This window comes from Typopeltis vanoorti, chromosome 11 (genome assembly GCF_054136105.1).
Source record: "Typopeltis vanoorti isolate ZY-2024b chromosome 11, IOZ_Tvanoo_1.0, whole genome shotgun sequence".
NCBI classification, from domain to species: Eukaryota; Metazoa; Arthropoda; class Arachnida; order Uropygi; family Thelyphonidae; genus Typopeltis; species Typopeltis vanoorti.
Window position 1 is genome coordinate 74,781,443 of NC_143559.1, and position 21,774 is coordinate 74,803,216.

A 21,774-nucleotide genomic window follows, 5' to 3' on the forward strand; every position below is an offset into this window, starting at 1 on the left:
TGATAGATATAAGGTGTACTGAATCAGTCCATTTAAACCTTAGTCTTGCTCTGGGTCTCTTTCATGTCATCTTGGCATCAAACACCGGTTTTGCTGACCTTTTCTCTCCCATTCTGTTTAAGTGACCATACTACCTTAGATTAGCAGATTAGCTCTGCTTACACATCCGTGAATGCTAATAATGTCAAGTTCCTTTCTAATATTTTAATTTTTAATATGATTCTGCTGTTCATGCCATTTGTTCACTTCCTTAATTTTTCTCAGAATCTCCATATCTGTGGTCTCTAATCTTTGAGTGTTTTATTTCTAACCCAACTCTCAGATCCATAACTTAAAACTGGTTGGAACACTGTCTTATATACTGCTAGTTTCATGTTTTGGCTGATTTCTCTCTTATTCCATATAAATTTATTCAGCTGACTCCCTGCCATACCAGCTTTGCTTATTCTGTTGTCTATTTCCAGATTTAACCTACCGTCCTCACTAAAAATCTGCCTAAATAGCTGAACTATTTTACTTGTTCTATAGGTTCTCCATTCAGAATGCAGCTTAAGTTTTCTATGTTCCTGCTTATTTTCATAGTTTTGATCTCTTTATTGCTGATTTTTATGCCAATTTGTTCAGCTGTTACTCAGTTTAGTTAGAGAATCCTAGAGATTTGCACTGGATGTGTTTAGTTGTACAAATCATCTGTATAAAGCAAAGATGATATCTCCAATTATAATAAAAGCTTAATGTCACTCACTTTCTTTCTTTCACAATGTACATCCTTTCCTTTCACCTGATTTTACATGAAACCATCTTCCTGTATTCACTTCAGTTATAAATGCTGACTTACAACTTAAATATAGACTATGGATTGTCCTGTAGAATATTCCATTTACTCCATAAGTGTAGTGTTTTGAAAAGCTTTTCCCTGGGTATCTTGTCATATGCCTTTCTCAAATCTACAAATCTTAAGTACAGATCCTTGTCATATTCCCATGATTTCTCAACCAGTTGTTATAAAGTTAAAATCTGATCCTGAGAACCTCTGTTTGGCCTGAATCTAGATTCTTTTTCTTCTTTCAGTTTCTCTTCCACAATTTTTGCAGCTTCTTTTCAACTATGCTTGCATAAATTTTACCTGGAACACTTAGTAGAGAAATTCATCTCTAATTCTTGCATTCAGCTTTATTCCCTATTTTATAGATGGGAACTATGAGAGGTCCACTGCAATCATTTGGAATTCGGCCTCTGCTAAACGTTTATACCTCTCTATTGGAGCATTTCTAATCAAAGATAATGTACTCCAGCTGCTGTTCCACACATGTCTAGTTGGTTTTTTTTACATTTTTTTTTTTTCTGTTTCCAAATTGTTTCATTCTTTCTTTGGTAATATTTGTATAGTTGAGTCTAAGTTTACTCATAAAAACTGCTCAACTTTAATTATTTTTAAAACTTTTTTACATACTGTTCTTTTCAATGTGATATTCAGTTTTATCCTGCTTAAAACTAAAGTGATGGTCACTTCCAGTATCAAATACTCTGTACACTTTTGTATCCTGAACCAGCATGAAGATATCACTTGCAATAACATAGTCAACGAGACTTTTCTTATTTCTTGTGTCTTCTCCCCCACTTGAACTTGTGCACATGTTGGAACATATTGTTCGTAATGACCAGTCCATATCCTGAGCAGAAATGCAACAGATGCTTAACATTGTTATTTGCTTTGCCCTTTTCTCCAAATTTTCCCAAAACATTTCTATATGTCTGGTGAAATTCACATCTTACTCTGCTATTTAGATCTTCAACAAGTACCACTTTTTCCATTTTCTTTGTCAGCTGCCTGCTCTAGTGACTGACTTGAAAAATTCTTCTACTTCTTCCACAGGAGATCCTTCTGTGGGACCACAAGCACAAAATAAGCTTCATTGTCCATTTCCCCATTTTGAAGTTTACCCACATAACTCTACTTGAAACTGCCTTTTCAATCAAAAGCTTATCTTCATGTTTGGTGTTGAATGCGATTCCCTATTCTTGATCATTTATTGCCCGAATATAGCATATCCTATACTTATTATTAGGTAAGATCTCACCTGCTTTTATCTTTGTTTCAGTGGTGCCCACGTAACTCTACTTGAAACTGCTTTTCAATCAAAAACTTATCTTCGTGTTTGGTGTTGAATGCGATTCCCTATTCTTGATAATTTATTGCCCGAATATAACATATCCTATACTTATTATTAGGTAAGATCTCACCTACTTTTGTCTTCTTTGTTTCAGTGGTGCCAATTATGTCCACATGGTAGTTTTTCAGTTCTTCTGCAAGAAGAAGAACGTTCTTTATTTCTTTCGATTCTGAGTTTGTTCTTTTTCTTCTTCTTCTTTGGGATGTTGAGCACTAGTCTATTCTAGTAGCTGACGTTTTCACTGCTTGCCCTGGTTCTCTGACAAAAACAGAAAGGGGTGGGGGGGACCTTGTTTAACCGGGCAGTGCCCTAGCCGTCATGAATGTTATCATGTTGCACCATCATATTTTTTTCGTGGTTTAAGCCAATAGAGAGTACAATTTGGTCAGCTAAGTCCTAAATTGCCAGCCCATCCTATTGATTCAGTATCCAGTGGATACATACTAACAGGGTGCACAACGTGAATGTGAGGATTGAATTGAGGTCAGAAACTCTAGTCAATTCTCATTCCTTAAAGACAATGTGGAGGTCTCCTCCCAGTTATTTGGCTTTGACTCTTAAGTGACCCCTACGCATTATTTTTCATCCCTGAATAAATATATTCAGGAGTAGTATTCTTCTGAATCCATAGCCATAATTCTTCTGTTCATCTTTTAATCTGTATGTGTAGTAGCCAGCATCTTTCACTATTCAAATTTAAGCCCATACTAATTTTTTTTTTTTCATTAATGTCTCATTTCTGTTCTCTGGAGCATTTTTTTCTTGAACACTTTTTTGAAAATTTCAGTCTTCATTATTATTATTTGTGTTTGTATTTGTGTGTTATTTGCATATTGCAAATTTTCCTGTTTTATTTTGTAAAACCAGTTAACTTGCCTACTGTTTAAACAATCTTATAAACATTCTATCCTGTATGGAATCTGAAGTCAGGCTTTTCCAGCCAAAGAGTATCTCTTCTCCTGGCTTGAGCTATTGAAGCTCATGTTAATAATTACTGAAACAAAATTTCATGCTAATTTTTCCTTTAAAAAAATCATTCACAAAGCTAACAGCACTACCTTCAATCATTAACCTTGTGTGTGAATTTTTGTATATGCATATATATATCATCATCATCATCAAATTCCTGACAAGTACCCTCAAGGGGTGTACGGGATATGATAGTACTACATGAAAAACTTACATCATAATCACTAACTTCCTATCTACAATTTTTCTCAAAATGAATCTGTTACCTGTCAAGATTCCAACATTATCAGATCTTGTATTTCTGTCTTCTAAGGCACTTTTTACTATATCAATCCATCTATATCTTGGTCTTCCTCTGGGTCTTTTTCCTGCCAAACTGGCAGAGAACACTTGTTTCTAATCTTTCCTCTCCCATTCTGTTTAAGTGATCATACTACTTGACATAAGCTCTGCTAACACATTCCTGGATACCAGCAATGTCAAATTCTTTCCTAATATTCTCATTTTTAATATGATATTGCCATTGATGTCATCTGTTCACGCCCCTAATCTTTCTCAGGACTTTCATATCTGCAGTCTCTATTCTTTGGTCAAGTGTTTTATTTCTAACCCAGCGCTCAGATCTATAAGTTAAAATGGGTTTGAAGACTGTCTTGTATACAGTTGATTTAGTCTTTTCACTAAATTCTCTCTTATTCCATATAAATTTATTCAATCGACTTCCTACTATACCATCTTCTTCACTAAAAATCATGCATAAGTACTTGAAATGTTTTACTTGTTTTATAGGTTCTCCATTCACAATGCAATTCATATTTTCATTGTTTCTGCCTATTTTCATTATCTTTGTCTTGTTATTGCTGACCTTCATATCATATATATTACAATAGTTATTCAATTTAGTCAGGGAATCTTGCAGACTTGTAGTGCATTTATTTAGAAATAGAACATCATCCACATAAAGTATAGCGCTGAGATTAACATTTCCAATTTTGATATCAGATAACACTATCTTCTTTTTTTTTAATACCGCTTTCCTTCATAATGTGATTCATATAGATAATGAAAACAGAGGGAATAATATACATTATTGTCTGACACCAGACTTAACATTTAACCATCATCCTGTACTTCCTTCAATTCTAACTGCTGACTTACAACTCAAATGAAGACTAAGTATTGCTTGATATAATGTCCCATTGACAACGTACAGGTGTAGTGTTTTGAATAGCTTTTCTCTTGGCGCCTTTTCCAGATCTACAAAACTTAAATACAAATCTTTATTATATTCCCATGATTTCTCAACTATTTTTCGTAAAGTGAAGATCTGATCCTGACAGCCTCTATTTGCTCTGAATCCAGCTTGTTCTTCACAAGCTTCCCTTCCACAATTCCTCTCAACCGTTTCTCAAGTATCCTTGCATAAATCTTACCAGGAACACTCAGTAGAGAAATATCTCATACCTCTGTAATTCTCACATTCAGTTTTATTTCTCTTTTTGTATATGGGCACTGTGAGAGCTCTACTCCAATTATCTGGAATTTGTCCCTCTGTTCAGTCCTTCCGAACTATGCAGTGCAGCCACGGTAAAACTTTTATACCTCCATACTTGAGCATTTCTGGTCAAATATCATCTACTCCTGCTTCTTTTCTACATTTCAGGCTTTCGATGGCTTTTTTCACTTCAAGTATGAATATGTATTCCTGATTGCATGCCTGTTGAGCGTTTTTCACTGTGCTATCACTGATTGTTTCATTTAGTAATTTTTCAAAGTAATTACTCCATACATCAAGGAAATATTTTTCTCCAGTTTTCATGTCACCTTTATCATCTCTAATTCCTTTTACAACATTCTTTCCTCCATTTCTGAGCTTTTTCAATAACCTTCAGAATATCTTACCACATTCTTGATATTTATTTTCTTGATATATATTTATTAAAATAGTATATGCATATACTATTTTATTTATTTTATGTTTTTACCAAATTAGGTTGTCTTTAGAGGTAATGACACTTACCCCGCGTTGTGAACATGTTGAAACTGCTCAGGGTGTCCCACTAACTGTAACTGGAGTAGCTCAGTGCAAAGTAATGACAGAAAGAGAATTCTTAGCAACAGCTGCTGAGCAGTTTCTTGGAAAGCATGTAGATCATATTAAGTCTGTTATCCTGCAGACACTAGAAGGACATTTAAGAGCAATTCTGGGTAAGTTTAAAGGAATCCTTTTTTGTTAATGAAAATTCAATTTGAGTTATTTTAATTTGCATATAGTGTTTTCTCTTTATTTAGGTAACAAACAGATTATATGGAGGTTCTTAAGGGTCAAAGCTGTATAACTGAGAGGAGACCTCCACATAGCCTTTAAAGGAATGCAGATAACAGACCAGGGCTTATGACCTAATGTCCAATCCTCACCTTCTTCTAGTGCACCCTGTTAGGTATATACCTGGATATTGAACAAACGAGGATGGGTTGGCAATTTGGGATTTAGCCGACCAAATTGTATTTTTATTGGCTTACACCAAAATATAAAATGATGTACAACATGACAGAATTTCATGCCAGCTGGGGTGTCGCTCGGTTAAACAAGGCCCCAGTTGTTTTTGCCAAGGAAGCAGGGCAAACAGCAAAAAAAAAAAGTAAGCTACTGGAACAAATCCTGAAACACACCCCCAACTCAACATCACCAGAGTTCAAGATCAGTATACTATCAACATAAGAAGCCTGAATGGTAAAGAAATGGAGCTAGCTGAGGAATTAGATTAGTACCAGATCGACATAATAGTAGTGACTGAAACAAAGCTGACAAAATCTGGTGAGATTTTTCTGAGCAATAAATAAAAAATGTTATATTCAGGCAGTGACAATCAGGGAAAAGAAGGTGTAGCTATAGTATTGAACACAAAATACGAGGCTAATCTTCTTGAATGGCAGGCAATATCAAGTAGAATGATGTGTACAAATATCAGAATCGGGAACTGGACAATTGGACTTATTTGTGCCTATGGTCCCACAGAAGGCTCTACTAAGGTAGAAGTGAAGGAATTTTATAAGGCTTTTGTTGTGTCGTACATCCTGGCTTTGAATCTGCCATCTTGTTGGAACGTTATTCTTATTTAAATTATCCATTTTTATTTGTTAGATGCTGAATGATACTGATCTGAATATAGAGAAATTTATATTATCCTGCGCCACCCTATATTCAGACTAGTCTATATAATATAGAGGAATCAATCATCAATTAACTTTTTCAATCTCACTTTATACAGGCCGAGGTTAATATTATCATTTAAGGCTTCTGCAAGGTACGATATTTTTTATGAGCGGTGTAATGAAGGAGAATCAGGCAAACACCAAATTAGAATCAATAAAACAAAACAATTAATGCAGGGTTATATAATATGTACATTAACTATGACTTTGAAAACAAGATAATGAAAATCAACTTAGTTCAGATATTCATAACAAACATAAAACATTAGACGTCAGACATCCAGCTGTCAATTCTACATTCTTCCGAATAATTAAAATGGTTCACACAGTTCAATGTTAAATACTCTTATAGTAGAACACTCTAATTCTCTCTTAGTCAACAAACAATTCAATTATGAGGCAGTTATCACTTCAAGGGGGAGGAAACACTTTAAAGCTCCATACTTTGGCTAATTTTAGTAGAATGCCACAATTAATGTTAAGATATATCAGGCGGGGCTAACTCTTATTTCTTCACGCTGAAATATAAAAAAATTGGACTGCTCTTACCGGGTTACATCCTTTGCAGATCAGATGCACTATAGGCACACTTAAAACTGAAGTTAACTATCACTTTGAAGTAACCCTATTCAAAGGGAATCTTCACTATATAACTGAAATATTAAACATAGAGCTTCACAAGTTTGATGAACTTGATTTAGGTAATCTACTTATTCCTTGTTTTCTTCTATGCAATAAATTCAGCCTTGCACTATTCTTCCTCAAAACAATTGGAACTCGTCATAATTTTAGAATTCCGTATAAATATTCCTAATTGCCTATTAATTTCCCAGTTCCTTCCTAATCTATTTACAGCATATCCAAAAATCTCTTTGCTGCCACCCCGTTACTTTACTCCTTGCTGTCCTGAATGCTTCTCCTCTGTTTACCTTCATTCTTTAATTAAATACGTTCATTCTTCCCACCAAAATCTGGTTCTAGCTAGTTCAGCTTATTCCTTTCTTTTAGGCTTACACGGTGATCCGAATGCATTTTTGAAAATTATGGAGACAACTACTGTGTTTGAATAAAAACTTTAGTTTAATATAACTGACACAATGAAAAAGGAAAAGTTGGTCCTTTTTAAAGATCTAAATAGCACAGTAGAAAATGACTGTCAGACATGCAGAAATATTTTGGGAAATTTTGGAGAAAATAGTAAAGCTAATAATAGTGAATACATGTTGAATTTCTGTTCAGGACATGGACTGCTTATATCAACTTTTCTCCCTTCGAATACTGTAGCTCATGCTCCACGCACGCACTATCTAAAATTAACTCTGTTTCCTTGACAACAGCCAATCAAATCCAATCAGAAGAATTACATATAATTACTTTCTCTTTCAGTAATGATAAAATAAAAAAAAATCATAGTTCACATAGGGTACATTAAACTTACATATATACATTCTCTTTCAGAAATACAAATAAAGAAATAATCCATAGTTCATATAAATCACATTCAGTCATAATAAACACAAATTCTATAACATACATGCACAGCTCCTTATAATATTATTATATAATAAAGTAAATTAAGAGAATAATATTTTTATACAGAGCCTTATTATTACTATTACTTTCTTAAGATTATATTATTAAATAATAATAAACAAAATCCAAGGCAATTATATGAATAATACACTATAAGCAAGAGATAAACAATAAATATTTACAAGTCTTGCCTTTGACATGGAGGATTATGTTGGATTCTGAAAGAAGTATTAATAATTTTAATTTCTCATCATTTAGAATCCAACACGTTAGAGAAAGCAACTGACACAATGAAAAAGGAAAAGTTGGTCCTTTTTAAAGATCTAAATAGCACAGTAGAAAATGACTGTCAGACAGGCAGAAATATTTTGGGAAAATTAGGAGAAAATAATAAAGTTAATAATAGTGAATACGTGTTGAATTTCTGTTCAGGACATGGACTGGTTATTACTAATACAATGTTAAAAAATGTGCACAAATTCACATGGAGAGAAGAGGCAAGGAATAAGAAAAGTCTCATTGGCTATGTTATTGTTGATAGTGATGTTTTCTCACTGGTGCAGAACACTAGAGTTGTACACAGGATTTGAAATTGGAAGTGATCACTATTTAGTCTTCAGCAGGATAAAATTGAATTTCATATTGAAAAGAAAAACATGTAAGAAAGTTTTATAGCAAATAAAAGTTGAGCAGCTCTCAGATATGGACTGTGGACTAAAATACACAAACATTATTCAAGAAAAAATGAAAGAGTGAGAACAGGAACCAAACCTTGGTGGTTCAGTAGCAAATCCTAAAGAAAACATTGATTGATTCAGCCAGAGAGGCATGTGGTGAGGTTGTCTGCAAGGATGAACTCCGTGATGGACACAGGAAGTTAAAGAAAAGAAGAAAGCATATCAAAAGGTCTAGAAAATTAATATCAAGGAAGGTGGCAAAATATTCTGGAGGCTGTTGAAAAAACTCAGAAAAGGAGGAAAGAGTGCTGTAAAAGGAATTAGAGATGATAAAGGTGACATGAAAACTTGTGAAAAAGATTTCCTTGATGTATGGAGTAATTACTTTGAAAAACTGCTAAATGACACAATCAGTGACAGCGCAGTAAAAAACACTCAACAAACATTATATCAGGAATACATATCCATACTTGAAGTAGAAAAAGCCATCAAAAGCTTGAAATGTGGAAAGGCAGCAGGAGTAGATGATATTGACCAGAAATGCCCACGTATGGAGGTATAAAAGTCTTACAGTGGTTGCACTGCATATTTAGAAAGCTTGGACAGAGTGAAGAATTCCAGATGATTGGAGTAGAGCTCTCATAGTACCCATATATAAAAAGGGAAATAAAACTGAATGTGAGAATTACAGAGGTATTTCTCTACTGAGTGTTCCTGGTAAGAAGGACTGAAGAAAGTTTTGGTGAAGAACAAACTGGATTCAGGCTAAATAGAGGCTATCAGAATTTCACTTTATGACAAATAGTTGAGAAACCATGGGAATATAACAAAGATCTGTATTTAAGTTTTCCAGATCTACAAAACTTAAACACAGATCTTTGTTATAACCTGATATGACAAGTCACCAAGAGAGAAGCTATTCAAAACCCTATAGTTGTATGGTGTCAATGGGGCATTATATCAAGCAATACTTAGTCTTTATTTGAATTGTAAGTCAGCAGTTAGAATTGAAGGTTAAATGTTAAGTCTGGTGTCAGACAAGGATGTACATTATTCCCTCTATTATTCATTGTTGGAACGTATTTCCTAGATTTGAATCTGCTATCTTGTTGTAAAGTTGTTCTTAATAAAATCGATTAATTGCTGGTTGATTACTATTCAAAATATGGGGAAATTTATATTTAGATTAGCCTATGTAAAATAGTAGAATCAATCTTCAATTAATTTGGCAGTCTTATTAATCATATAGGCCAAATTTAATATTTTACACTTAAGGCTCCCGCAAGATCCGAACTTTTTATGACCAGTGCAATGAAAAAGAATCAGGCACACACAATATTGAAATTAATAAAACAAGACATTTAATACAAGGTTATATGACAAGTACATAAAATTATAACTCCAAAAATAAGATAAGAATCAAACATCATATCTTCAGATACTAAATTCATAGTTCTCCTAATAATAAAAATTGTTCGTACAGTTCAAAGCTTCAGAATTTCTTAGTAATTAAATTTACTCTTATCACTCAGTTGCATTCTATAATTTAACACTTAGTCAAAAAGCACTTATTGAATTACACAGCCCAACACAATTTTTGCTGACTTTTATATGAGACTTTTTTTACTAATTTGGGTGCGCTGATTTCAAATATCAAACCCATTTTTCTCTGTCACGTCAGGTTTTTCCTCTGTGGCATTTTCTTTTTGCTAATTTGTAAGTTTTTGATAGTTTTAAGGAGGCAGTACTATTTAGAGGATCAAAAAAATCGATTTTTTAATATTATTTTCTGAAAGTATGTACTTTTAAAAATCTGTTCCTAACTTTTTATCAAGAAATTCGAAAAATTCCCGAAGATATAGCCTATTATTCAAAGCGGTGCGCAGATCAGAATCGGAGCGCTCGCTGCTCTCGCTTGTTAGTAAACGAATAAATGCATAAGAACCTGCAATGGCACGTACTGGCGCTTTCAATGTGAGAGAGAGGCCAATAATTAGATACATAACTACTTAACAATATTTATTAAAAATTACAAGAATATTTATAAAAAAATAACAATTTTACTTACACATGAGTTTCAGGGAATAAATTTTTGTTTGTAGCAATTTCTGCTGTGTGTTCTGTTTTGGCAATCCCTTTGAATACTCCAACAGTAGTCGGCCATCATGTGAGAATTCCATCTTCCTTGGTACCGATCTTCTATAGTTTTTAAGTCTTGATGAAATCTTTCACCTTGTTCATCGCTTACAGCACCTAAATTCTCTAAGTCAATGACTCATCAAGGAAGGCTATAAATCACCCAAACCAGCTGTCATACTTTCCCTTAAATTCATTCACACTAGATGCACTCATTACCCCTAGAGGCAAATTGTTCCACTCACTCACTGATCTCTGGGAGAAAAACCTAGCTCTTACCCCTTTCTTGACTGTGAACAAACTTAACTTCCATGGATACTCCTGTGTTCCCCCCCCCCCCCCTTCCATATAACGAAAAATTTCATCAGATGATATCCTATAACACCTATTCAAAAGTTATACTTGCAATCTATCCTTATAATGTAAATCCCATAATCCAGATATAATCTTTATAACTCTTCTTTACACTCTTTCCAGCTTCTTTATCCCCCCCCCCTCATGGAATATGGAAGACAAAATCTCCACACAATAATCCAGTTGTGGTCTTATCAACGCCTTATAACAAGGCAAAATGACTTTCTTATTCTTACATGTCAAGGTTCACTTCAACATCATAATTATCGTCTGAGTTGTATTTGCAATTTTGCTATGTTACCTTTGAACTTCAAATTCCTCTCCACCAATATGCCGCTGATACTCTAATCATGTCAAGGTGCATAACTTTACACTTACTAACATTAAACTGAGAGCCATTTTCGTTTGCCCAAATTTCCAGCCTATTCAAATCATTTTGTAAGTGCTGAATATCAGTAGCATTCTTGGATTGTCCTGCCTATCTTCACATAATCAGCAAACAATTGCACATCTAATGTTAGACTCTGCCTGATGTCATTAATGTATAGACAAATAGTGACCCAAGGAGTGAACCCTGAGCTACACCACTGGTCACCTTAAATCTAGCAGATTCACATCCACTGTATACCACTTTTTGATATCTGTCTGTCAACCATCCCCTGATCCAAGTCAAGAGTTTATATTCTAATTTATGCAACAGCCTTTCGCATAGTATCCTATCAAATGTCTTAGAAAAATCTAACATTATCATAGTGTATCCATTCCCTTTAATCAAATTGGCCGTAATATTATTATAAAATATGAAAAAATTGCTAAAACATGACCTTCCCTTAGTAAGCTCATGCTGCTCCTTGCAGAGTATAGCACATTTGTCTACCCATTTCTGTATGTGAGTTCTTACCAAGCTCTCTAAAATCTTCACTACCACACCAGAGATACTGATAACTCATTAGTTAGACACTTCAGTTATTGCACCACCCTTGTACAATGGAACTATCATTGCATATTCCATTCTAGTGATATGCATTGCTTTTTTTCATTGTGGTAGTTTTGCAGAAGATCCATGTCTTTTAATACAATACATCATATAATGCTGCAGGTGTCATTTGTGATGTGATTTAATGAAAGAAATGGGAAAAAGTTTAGTCTGCAGAAAGACTACTGCAAGTTGCCTAGAACACCTGTTATTTTAGGATGAATTGAAACATTCTAAATGTTGTTGTTATTATCCTAAGACCCGATGGAGTTGGACTAATCTAGGAGATCCCTTTGCCATACACACGGCTCATTATACTGTGCTTTAAACAATTCAAATTCTCGGCAGACATCGCTCTCTCAGGCAATGCATTCCAATCATTCCCAACTCTCTGCTGCAAAAAAACCCGATTTCACTCCCTTACTCGCACCCTCCTTATACAGTTTGCAGGGACGGCATCTTGCTCTCCCCCAATCTCTCCATTTTATGAAAAACGTCCGCAATGTTAATCCTATAACAACCCCTAACCAACTTGTACATCTCCATCATATCACCTCTCTTCTTTCTATCCAATAGACTCTGCAAATTGTATCATCTCAACATTTCTTCATATTCAACATTCCAGAGATCAGAAACTATTTTAGTCAATTGCCTCGCATCTCCTCATCCTTTTGAAAACCAGTTGACCAAATCCGTGCTCAATGCTCCATATGTAGCCTAATCAAAGCCTTATATAGTGGAACTAGAATCTCCTTACTTCCACAAGTCAGTGGCCTCTACATCATTGACAGAATTTGTTTTGTTATCCTGACAATTTTGGCAATGTTTATCATCTAAATTTTAGATACTTGTCCATCATTACCCCAAGATTTCTTATTTCCTCCAAGTCCAACAATATATCCCTACAACCAAGAGTAAATTCTACATCCCATCTTTGTTTTCCAAATTAAATTTTAAAGCGTTACATTTCACAGCATTGAACTGATATTCCCACTCCCATGCACATTCACTCAGTCTTTTCCAATCTTCTTGCAAGACCACATTTGCTCTACTCCTCATAGTTCATCCCAACTTTGCATCATCTGCAAACAACTGTATGTTCCCATTCAAATCTTCCCTAATATCATTAACATACAGGTTAAACAGCAATGGGCCCTAAAACAGACCCCTACCCCTCTGCCCCCAAGGCACACTACTAGTAACTTTCCTCTTGTAGGATATTGCTATACATAACCTGTTGATACCTATCAGACAGCCAACCTCCAATCCGGTGCAAATAGTCTAATATCTAACTCCATCTTCTGCATCCTTATGCTTATCATGAAGTAATCTATCAAATGGCTTTGCAAAGTCTAAATATACTATGGTGTATCCATAGTATATTTTATCCACATGTCCATTGTTGCTGTCACCTAATTGTAATACTTAGATTACTATAACATGACCTAGCCAACCCATACTTTCCATCAAAAGATAATACTGTTGTTGTCAACCCAATTCTGGATCCTGATTCTCACCATCCTCTTCAATACTTTAACCACAACACTTGACACATAGATTGGCCTCTAATTTGATGCTTGAGTTCTGTCATCTCCCTTATGAAGTAATACTATCTTGATTTCTTTCCACTCTTTTGGAACTTGACCCAATGTAAGCCTCATATTAAACAAACATGTCAAGGTAAATGTCAACTCCTTGCACATTCCTTCAAAATACAGGAAGTCAAGGACTCATCGAGGAAGGCTATAAATCATCCAAATGGTGATATATCATCAAGTCCCATATCCTTATTAACATCAAGTTTGCTTAATTCCCTATATACCTCTTCCTCACTCACATTCAGTCTCTCTTTCTCATCATCATCCACTTCTCTTAAACTTTCTATGATGTCACATTCATAAGGATGAAAGACCTTTATGAACCTACTCATTAAGTATCTCAACTATATCATCGGTAGCAGTTGTCCTTATACCATTTTCTCCAGTCAGTGCCATCCTACCATAATCATTCTTTTTTTGTGGCTACATATCAAAAGAACTACCTAGATTTTTTTTTGCATCATTAGCTAACTTCTGCTTACTAAACTTTTGTTATCCTTACCAACTAAGTCACCCACCTTGCCTGTTATTTGTATTCCTCTTGGAATTGATTATTACCAGTCTTATGTTGGCTCCATAATGCTTTTTTTTTCTCCGTATTGCATGCTTAATCTCTTTATGCATCCATTTCACACCTATCTTATTTAACCTTTGGAATACATTTAGACATTACTTCTACTAGATAGGTATTATTATTAAGGGAGACCTCATGGAGTCAGGAACTCGTTAAGGGAGGCCATACTATTCACACTAGCTGTTATACCTGTTCTTGAATTCATTCATGCTACTTACAACATCCAAGAGCAATCCATTCCAGCCATGCACCACTCTATGAGGGAAAAATTTAGCCCTCACCCCCTCCCCTTCTTGACAGCATTCATTCTCAACTTCCAAGGAGGCCCTCATGTCTTTTCTTGACCCCTCTTCCAGAAGTTTGTAATGCTTAATCATATCACCCCTCTTTGCTAGTGTTTGCTTCTCCTGTTTGCTAGTGTCTGCAGTCTACAAATTCCCAGTCTGTCTTCATAATCAGTATTCCACTGTCCTGATATTATTTTTGACACTTTCCTTTGCACTCTCTCTCTACTGTATCAGAATCACCAAGTAAACCAGGAGACTAGACTTGCATGCAATAGTCCAAGTTAGGTTATCAACGTCTTGTAAAGAGGTAAAATGACTTCCTTATCTTTACATGTCAAGGTTCATTTCAGTATTGCAGTTATTCTCTGAGTTGTATTTACAATTTTTGCTATATGTTCTTGAACTTCAACTTCCTGTCTACTTAAAACTCCAAGATCCCTTGCCTGATTAGCTTCTTCTAGCATAATCCCACCAATATAATACGACATTGGATATCTAATCACACCAAAGTGGAAAGTTGAAGATTGGGCATTGAATTAAAATTGTAGTCAATTCTCTGCATTCTTGACAGGTTTTGGAGGTCTCCTTCCATATTTAGCTATAGAATCAGTCTGTATATATTGATTTTATGTTTTTGAAATATCATACATATACTGATATATTTGATTATTTTTTCTTCACAAAAGATTATGTACTCTGATTTTTAACCTTTTAGGAACTTTATCTGTAGAAGAAGTATATAGGGATAGGGATCAGTTTGCATCACTTGTAAGAGAGGTGGCAGCTCCTGATGTTGGAAGGATGGGAATAGAAATTCTCAGTTTCACTATTAAAGATGTTTTTGATCGTGTAGAATACTTAGCATCACTTGGAAAGGCACGTACTGCAGCAGTCAAAAGAGATGCAGATGTTGGAGTTGCACAGGCTGAACGAGATGCTGGTATAAGAGTAAGTAATACATATGCAATGTATTGATGGAATTAATCATTATAAATTTACTGTAGTATATAAATTGTCAAGAATAATGCGTGATCTCTATTCTGTTTAATAATGTTGAACAGAATAGATATCACGCATATACAATGTAAGTGTATAGCCTAGTTAATTAGACTATACACTTACATATATTCAACTTTTAATGTATTTAATGCATAATCAGTCCTTTATGTTGGTAAAAAAAAAAAAGTGTTTGTAAAGTGATATGGCCTAAACAGAATGATAGGCAAAAGATTAGTAAGTCAGATACCCTAATTTTTAAATACATTACAAACACTTTTTTTTACCAAAATAAAGGACTGATAAAAGATTAGTTAATGTTAGCGAGCTTCTCTGGTTGTCCACATTAAATTAATTGTTAACAGTATTTTCCACTTGTAATCTGATCAGATGCTTACATTATTGGTTATAACCACACTTTAGAAAAACAGTCCTTTATGGTGAGGGAATCCTGTGATTTAATCACAAAGAATTGCCACTCTTGATAAGTCTATTTATGAATATACCTGAGAATGATACAAATTGCTGCAGGAACTCTTGCCATCAGACATTGTATTTAGACTATTTCTGGACATCTTTTTTTCATATTTAATGGATAAATATGGGAACAGAAAGAAGTATTCTGGCTATGAGAACATCCTTATCTCCACATTTCACAAAGCTATATAAGAACAATGAACACTGGTCAGGTATTGCACGCAACATAAAAATGGATTATATACACAGATGTCATTTTCCATAATTTGTCAAAAGTACTTAGTTCCATTTTACAAAATGAATAAGCCTGCGTTAAATATGTTTTATCTGACTATCTGTACACAAGCAATTCTGGGAATGTGGCTTCAATGGATTTTATTGAAATCTGATGTTTGGAATATTTACAAAATTTGTCATACCATTTTCATGGTATGACTGAAACATGTTAAAAATTTTTTTTTGCAAAAACTCTACTCTAGCCAGATGGTATTTCATAAAATTTAGGATTTATATTCAGTCAGATTATTTTCAGCGCAAAATAATTTGTACATCTAAATAAATCATCATGTTGTTTCATTCCCCAAAGAGAGTAAGTAGGGCTCTTATAGCCCTAAATTACATTTGGAAATCAGTAGGTAGTTGGTCTCCACCCTTCACCAGTAGCTGAGCCCATGGCTAGTGATAATTTGTACACAACAGGGCTAGCACTTCTACTGTATTTATTTTAAGAGTATAACATCATCTGTCTGAAGTAAAGAGCAAAGTTGAATATTTCCAATTTTGATATCAGGTTTAATGCCAGTTTCCTCCATAATATAGTTGATGTATAAGAGCAGAGATAGTGTGCATCTTTGTCTCTCACCTGATTTTACATCAGATCATATTCCAGTAATGACTGGAAATGGAATATAGACTGTCTTTTACTCTGTATAATGTTCCACTTACTCTATTCTGAATAAGTAACATGTTGTCACAGTTGAAAATATTTAATTAAAATGGATCAGTTACAAATATTTTCAACTGTGTCTATTTGTTAATTATTCAGAATGAATAATGCACAGTTATCTCTTAATAAACCACTTACTTCTTGTAACTGTAATGTTTTGAAAAGTTCTTCAGTCAGATTGTATTCCTTTTTCCAGATATACAAAACTAATAAGTTAGAATCAATGTGTTTACCATTGAGTTTGGTTTTCTATATACTCAGAACTGTAGACTGCCATTTGATTGACATAGAATGAGAATGTCTAGAAAAGGTAAACAGTTGCTATCTTTTACTTCTGCGATAAATTTGATTCTTGGGTTTACTAAATTAATTTTCTCAAGAAATTCATGAAGATAAGACAAAGAAGAGTTCATACAGTGAAAATGGCATCAACATATCTGTACCAAATTGATGATTTAGGTGAATAAAACGTTTTGTTAAAAATGATGCATAAAGTAATTAGCCTAGAGTAGGGGAAATATACAATACCAGAGTTCTATATGAAAGCTATTTTTTTTCTGGAAAGATTGCTCGAAGAAAGCTGTGAAGCACGCGTTCACAATCCCAATCTTAACAAAATTATTATACACATGTATTCACAATATCTAGTAATTTTAATAATAATTAATTATCAATTAATAATAATATAAAATAATTTTAATTATTTTAATACAGTGCTGTGCCATTTTATTATGTAATTAAATTTAATTTTATTTCAAATCACTTAATTGTAAATTTAGGGTTTAATTGTAATTGTATTTATTGTAACAACCCACTAGGTGGCATCCAGCATGTGGCTCATTCTGCAAATAGAATTAACGTTCTTTGTTGTAGCTTCACATTGTGATCATGCTGATGTACTGATGATGACCAGTTTCTGGTTGAAATATTTGCAGTAATAAAATTACTATATTCTTGTGAATACACACATATAATAATTGTGATAATAGCACAAGTTCCATGAAAAAAACAAATGCCTTAAACTTTCTCAATTTTGAAAAATTATCCTAACTTTTACTCACCATTCATGTGTTTCATAAATTATAATTTAGTTTTAAAATATTTCATTATTTTATTTTTATTTATTTCTTTTTCTAGTAATGCAAATAGAATTATTCTCCTACAATCAATAGTGCATATAATATTATGTGCTTTCGATTTAATTGTTGTTCTCTCTTTTTTTTTTTTATGGTTATCTTCCTGTAATATATTGAAAATGAGTATGAAATATAGGCTGAAAATTCTACAAATAAATAATTTTACGTAAGTGACCTCAGTCATTAATCATTATTATTATGTCTTTCACTTATGTCTCTATTTTTAAATTACTTTGAAAGATTTGCTTTTTTGTTGTAAAGAGCAAAAGTCTTATATCTAGCCTGAACATGTCATCTCCACCAGGTACAGAATTCTGTGGAATAAGACAAAAATCCTTCATAAGAGCCAGTTTCTTATGGAACATATTTGTAAGACAACGTTACTTCATTGCCCAAACCTAAATAGATCCGATTGTCTATGTCCATCACCCATAAAGGAGAATGGTGCTTTTTCAGTCTGTTAATCTTTCCTAATTTTTAATTGTATATTTATACATTTTTAAATTAGGAAAATATTGACCATCTTTGTTACTTTAGCTGCTGTGGTGACACATTTTAGAATTTATCTGTTATTTGTAACTGATGTCCATGAAACATAGACAAAAATTTTACAAGTAAATATTAAGATTTTTTTTTCCTACCGAGTGTTCCCGGCAAGATCTATGCAAGTATACTTGAGAAACGGTTGAGAAGAATTGTGGAAGAAAAGCTTGGTGAAGAACAAACTGGATTCAGGCCAAATAGAGGCTGTCAGGATCAGATCTTCACTTTACGACAAATAGTTGAGAAAGCATGGGAATATAACAAAGATCTGTATTTAAGTTTTGTCGATTTGGAAAAGGCATATGACAAGGTGCTAAGAGAGAAGCTATTCAATACGCTACAGTTATATGGTGTAAATGGGGCATTATATCAAGCAATTCTTAGTCTTTATTTGAGTTGTAAATCAGAATTGAAGGAAGTACAGGAAGATGGTTTAATATTAAATCTGGTGTCAGTCAGGAATGTACATTATCTCTTCTGTTATTCATCATCTATATGGATCATATTATGAAGGAAAGTGTTATTAATCATCATCATCATCAAATTCCTGCATGTACCCTCAAGGGGTGTACAGGATATGATAGTACTACATGAAAAAAATTACATCATTATTAATTTCCTATCTACAATTTTCCTCCAAATCAGTCTGTTACTTGTCAACACTCCAATATTATCAGATCTTATATTTCTATCGTCTAAAGCACTTTGTACCGTATCAATCCACCTATATCTTGGTCTTCCTCTCGGTCGTTTTCCTGCCAACCTGGCAGAGAACACTTGTTTTGCTAATCTTTCCTCGCCCATTCTGTTTAAGTGACCATACCACCTGAGATTAGCTCTGCTAATGCATTCCTGGATGCTGACAATGTCAGCTCTTTGCTTTATGTAGACGATGTTATACTTCTAAATAAATCCGCTAGAAGTTTACAAGATTCCCTCACTAAATTGAATAACTGTTGTAATAGATATGGTTTGAAGGTCAGCAGTAACAAGACAAAGACAATGAAAATAGACAAAAGCATTGAAAATGTCAACTGTGTTGTGAATGGAGAACCTGTGGAACAAGTAAAACATTTCAGCTACTTAGGCACGATTTTTAGTGAAGATGGTAAATTAAATATGGAAGTAGACAACAGAATCAACAAAACTGGTATGGTAGGAAGTCAAATGAATAAATTCATATGGAATAAGAGAGAAATTAGTGAGAACACTAAATTAGCTGTATACAAGACAGTGTTCAAACCAGTTTTAACTTATGGATCTGATTGCTGGGTCAGAAGTAAAACACTTGACCAAAGACCTGAGACTGCAGATATGAGAGTCCTGAGAAAGATTAGAGGCATGAACAGATGGCATCAATGTCAATATCATATTAAAAATGAGGATATTAGGAAAGAACTTGACATTGTCAGCATCCAGGAATGCGTTAGCAGAGCTAATCTCAGGTGGTATGGTCACTTAAACAGAATGGGCAAGGAAAGATTAGCAAAAGTGTTTGCTGCCAGGTTAGCAGGAAAATGACCCAGAGGAAGACCAAGAAATAGGTAGATTGATACGGTACAAAGTGCCTTAAACGATAGAAATATAAGATCTGGTAATGTTGGAGTCTTGACAAGTAACAGACTGATCTGGAGGAAAATTGTAGATAGGAAGTTATTAATGATGTAAATTTTTCATGTAGTACTATCATATCCTGTACACCCCTTGAGGGTACAAATCAGGAATTTGATGATGATATCAAGATTTTCCATGAGCTTTAATCTCGTATTATTATTAAATGTTAATAATTGGGGGATTTTTTTATGGAGGATATTCATAGATATTATCTTAATATTTATCCTACCATAGAGATGATCTCTGTTTCTAACAATTATTTTTTTTTATTTCTGAGTGTACCTATATGTTATTATATGCACAAGGGTTCACTCCAATTGGTGCAATGATCTTAACTCTTTCTTTCTTTCAGAATCCAAATAATCACTGACTCAAGACCAAAATACAAAATAAACACATTTAATAAAACAAAAACAATATATATACACTTCAAACAATTATTACATAACTAACTACAAAATTAATTGGATCCAAGGCCTTTTAAAAATAAACTTACGCTTAAGACTAGACTAAACACTTTGTTTGCACAATCACAAAATGTTCATAGCCAGGTTCTTTCTCTGTCAAGGCCCTTTTCCGAAGATATATGACTTTATTTTTCATTTTCACAGGATCCTTTACCATCACTTATGTAGCACACATTAATTCTTCCTGACTTAATTCTGTCTTTTTTCCAGTAGTCAGATCTGGCATCCTTAATACAGATGAAACTTCTTAATCAGAATTTTCTCGAACATTCCTTTAGAACGTAAATAGCAAATTCTTCTTTTATTCACTAAATGCTTATTGACAGTCATAACTCTTCAAATAAAAAAAAACTTACAGGTCTACGATTTCCTTTTTGGAATCTACTATAAATCTTTTAATTAGTGTTTCCTCCAATATTCCGTTTAAAATGCATATAGCAATATTTCCCTTTTATTTATCCACATACTTATTCCACATTAAAACTTAATAGTTCCACTATTCCTTTTTCAGAATATACTATTAATTTTCTTCCGACTGTCACATAAAAAAACTCATGTTCCTCCGAACTTAAGTATCTGCCGGTCTGTGTTCTAAATTCCTTCTGAACGCTCTCTTGTTTACAGCCGTTACTCAGATACCGAACGCTTTCCTTGTCAGCTGTCAATCACACATTCAACTTCTCGGCGAGCATGCGCACTCCATGAAACTGGTAAGCAAGAAGTTAGGTATAAATAATGGCTGACACATTGTCTCCATTAGTGACAAGAGAGAGAATGTCTTCATAAAAACACAAAACTTAATATTTTAAATTACAATAAAAGTCCTGTAAGTAATACAAATATCAAATCTGGTAAGTACATCAATTTTTTAACTTCTTTACATATCATTTTTGACAAAACAATTTCAATAACATGCACATCGCAAGTGCTGACAATGCGTGTTATGAAACTATAACTAATAAACATTTTAACATAAACAATTCATAAAAATATTCAGAATTTTAATTGATTATTTTTACAATATCCTGTACACCCCTTGAGGGTACAAATCAGGAATTTGATGATGATATCAAGATTTTCCATGCGCTTTCATCTCGTATT

At 33.7% G+C, this 21,774-nt stretch overlaps 1 protein-coding gene across 2 annotated transcripts in view; it reads left to right on the forward strand.

The window, feature by feature from the left end:
• LOC150101747 (flotillin-2-like) overlaps window positions 1-21,774 on the forward strand; it is a 159,109-nt gene that overhangs the window by 57,425 nt on the left and 79,910 nt on the right. For both annotated transcript variants that reach the window (XM_090400672.1, XM_090400671.1), the window contains exons 4-5: window positions 5,137-5,351; window positions 15,210-15,442. In XM_090400672.1, coding sequence (XP_090256798.1) covers window positions 5,137-5,351; window positions 15,210-15,442 — 448 coding nt within the window. The remainder of the gene's footprint in view (window positions 1-5,136; window positions 5,352-15,209; window positions 15,443-21,774) is intronic.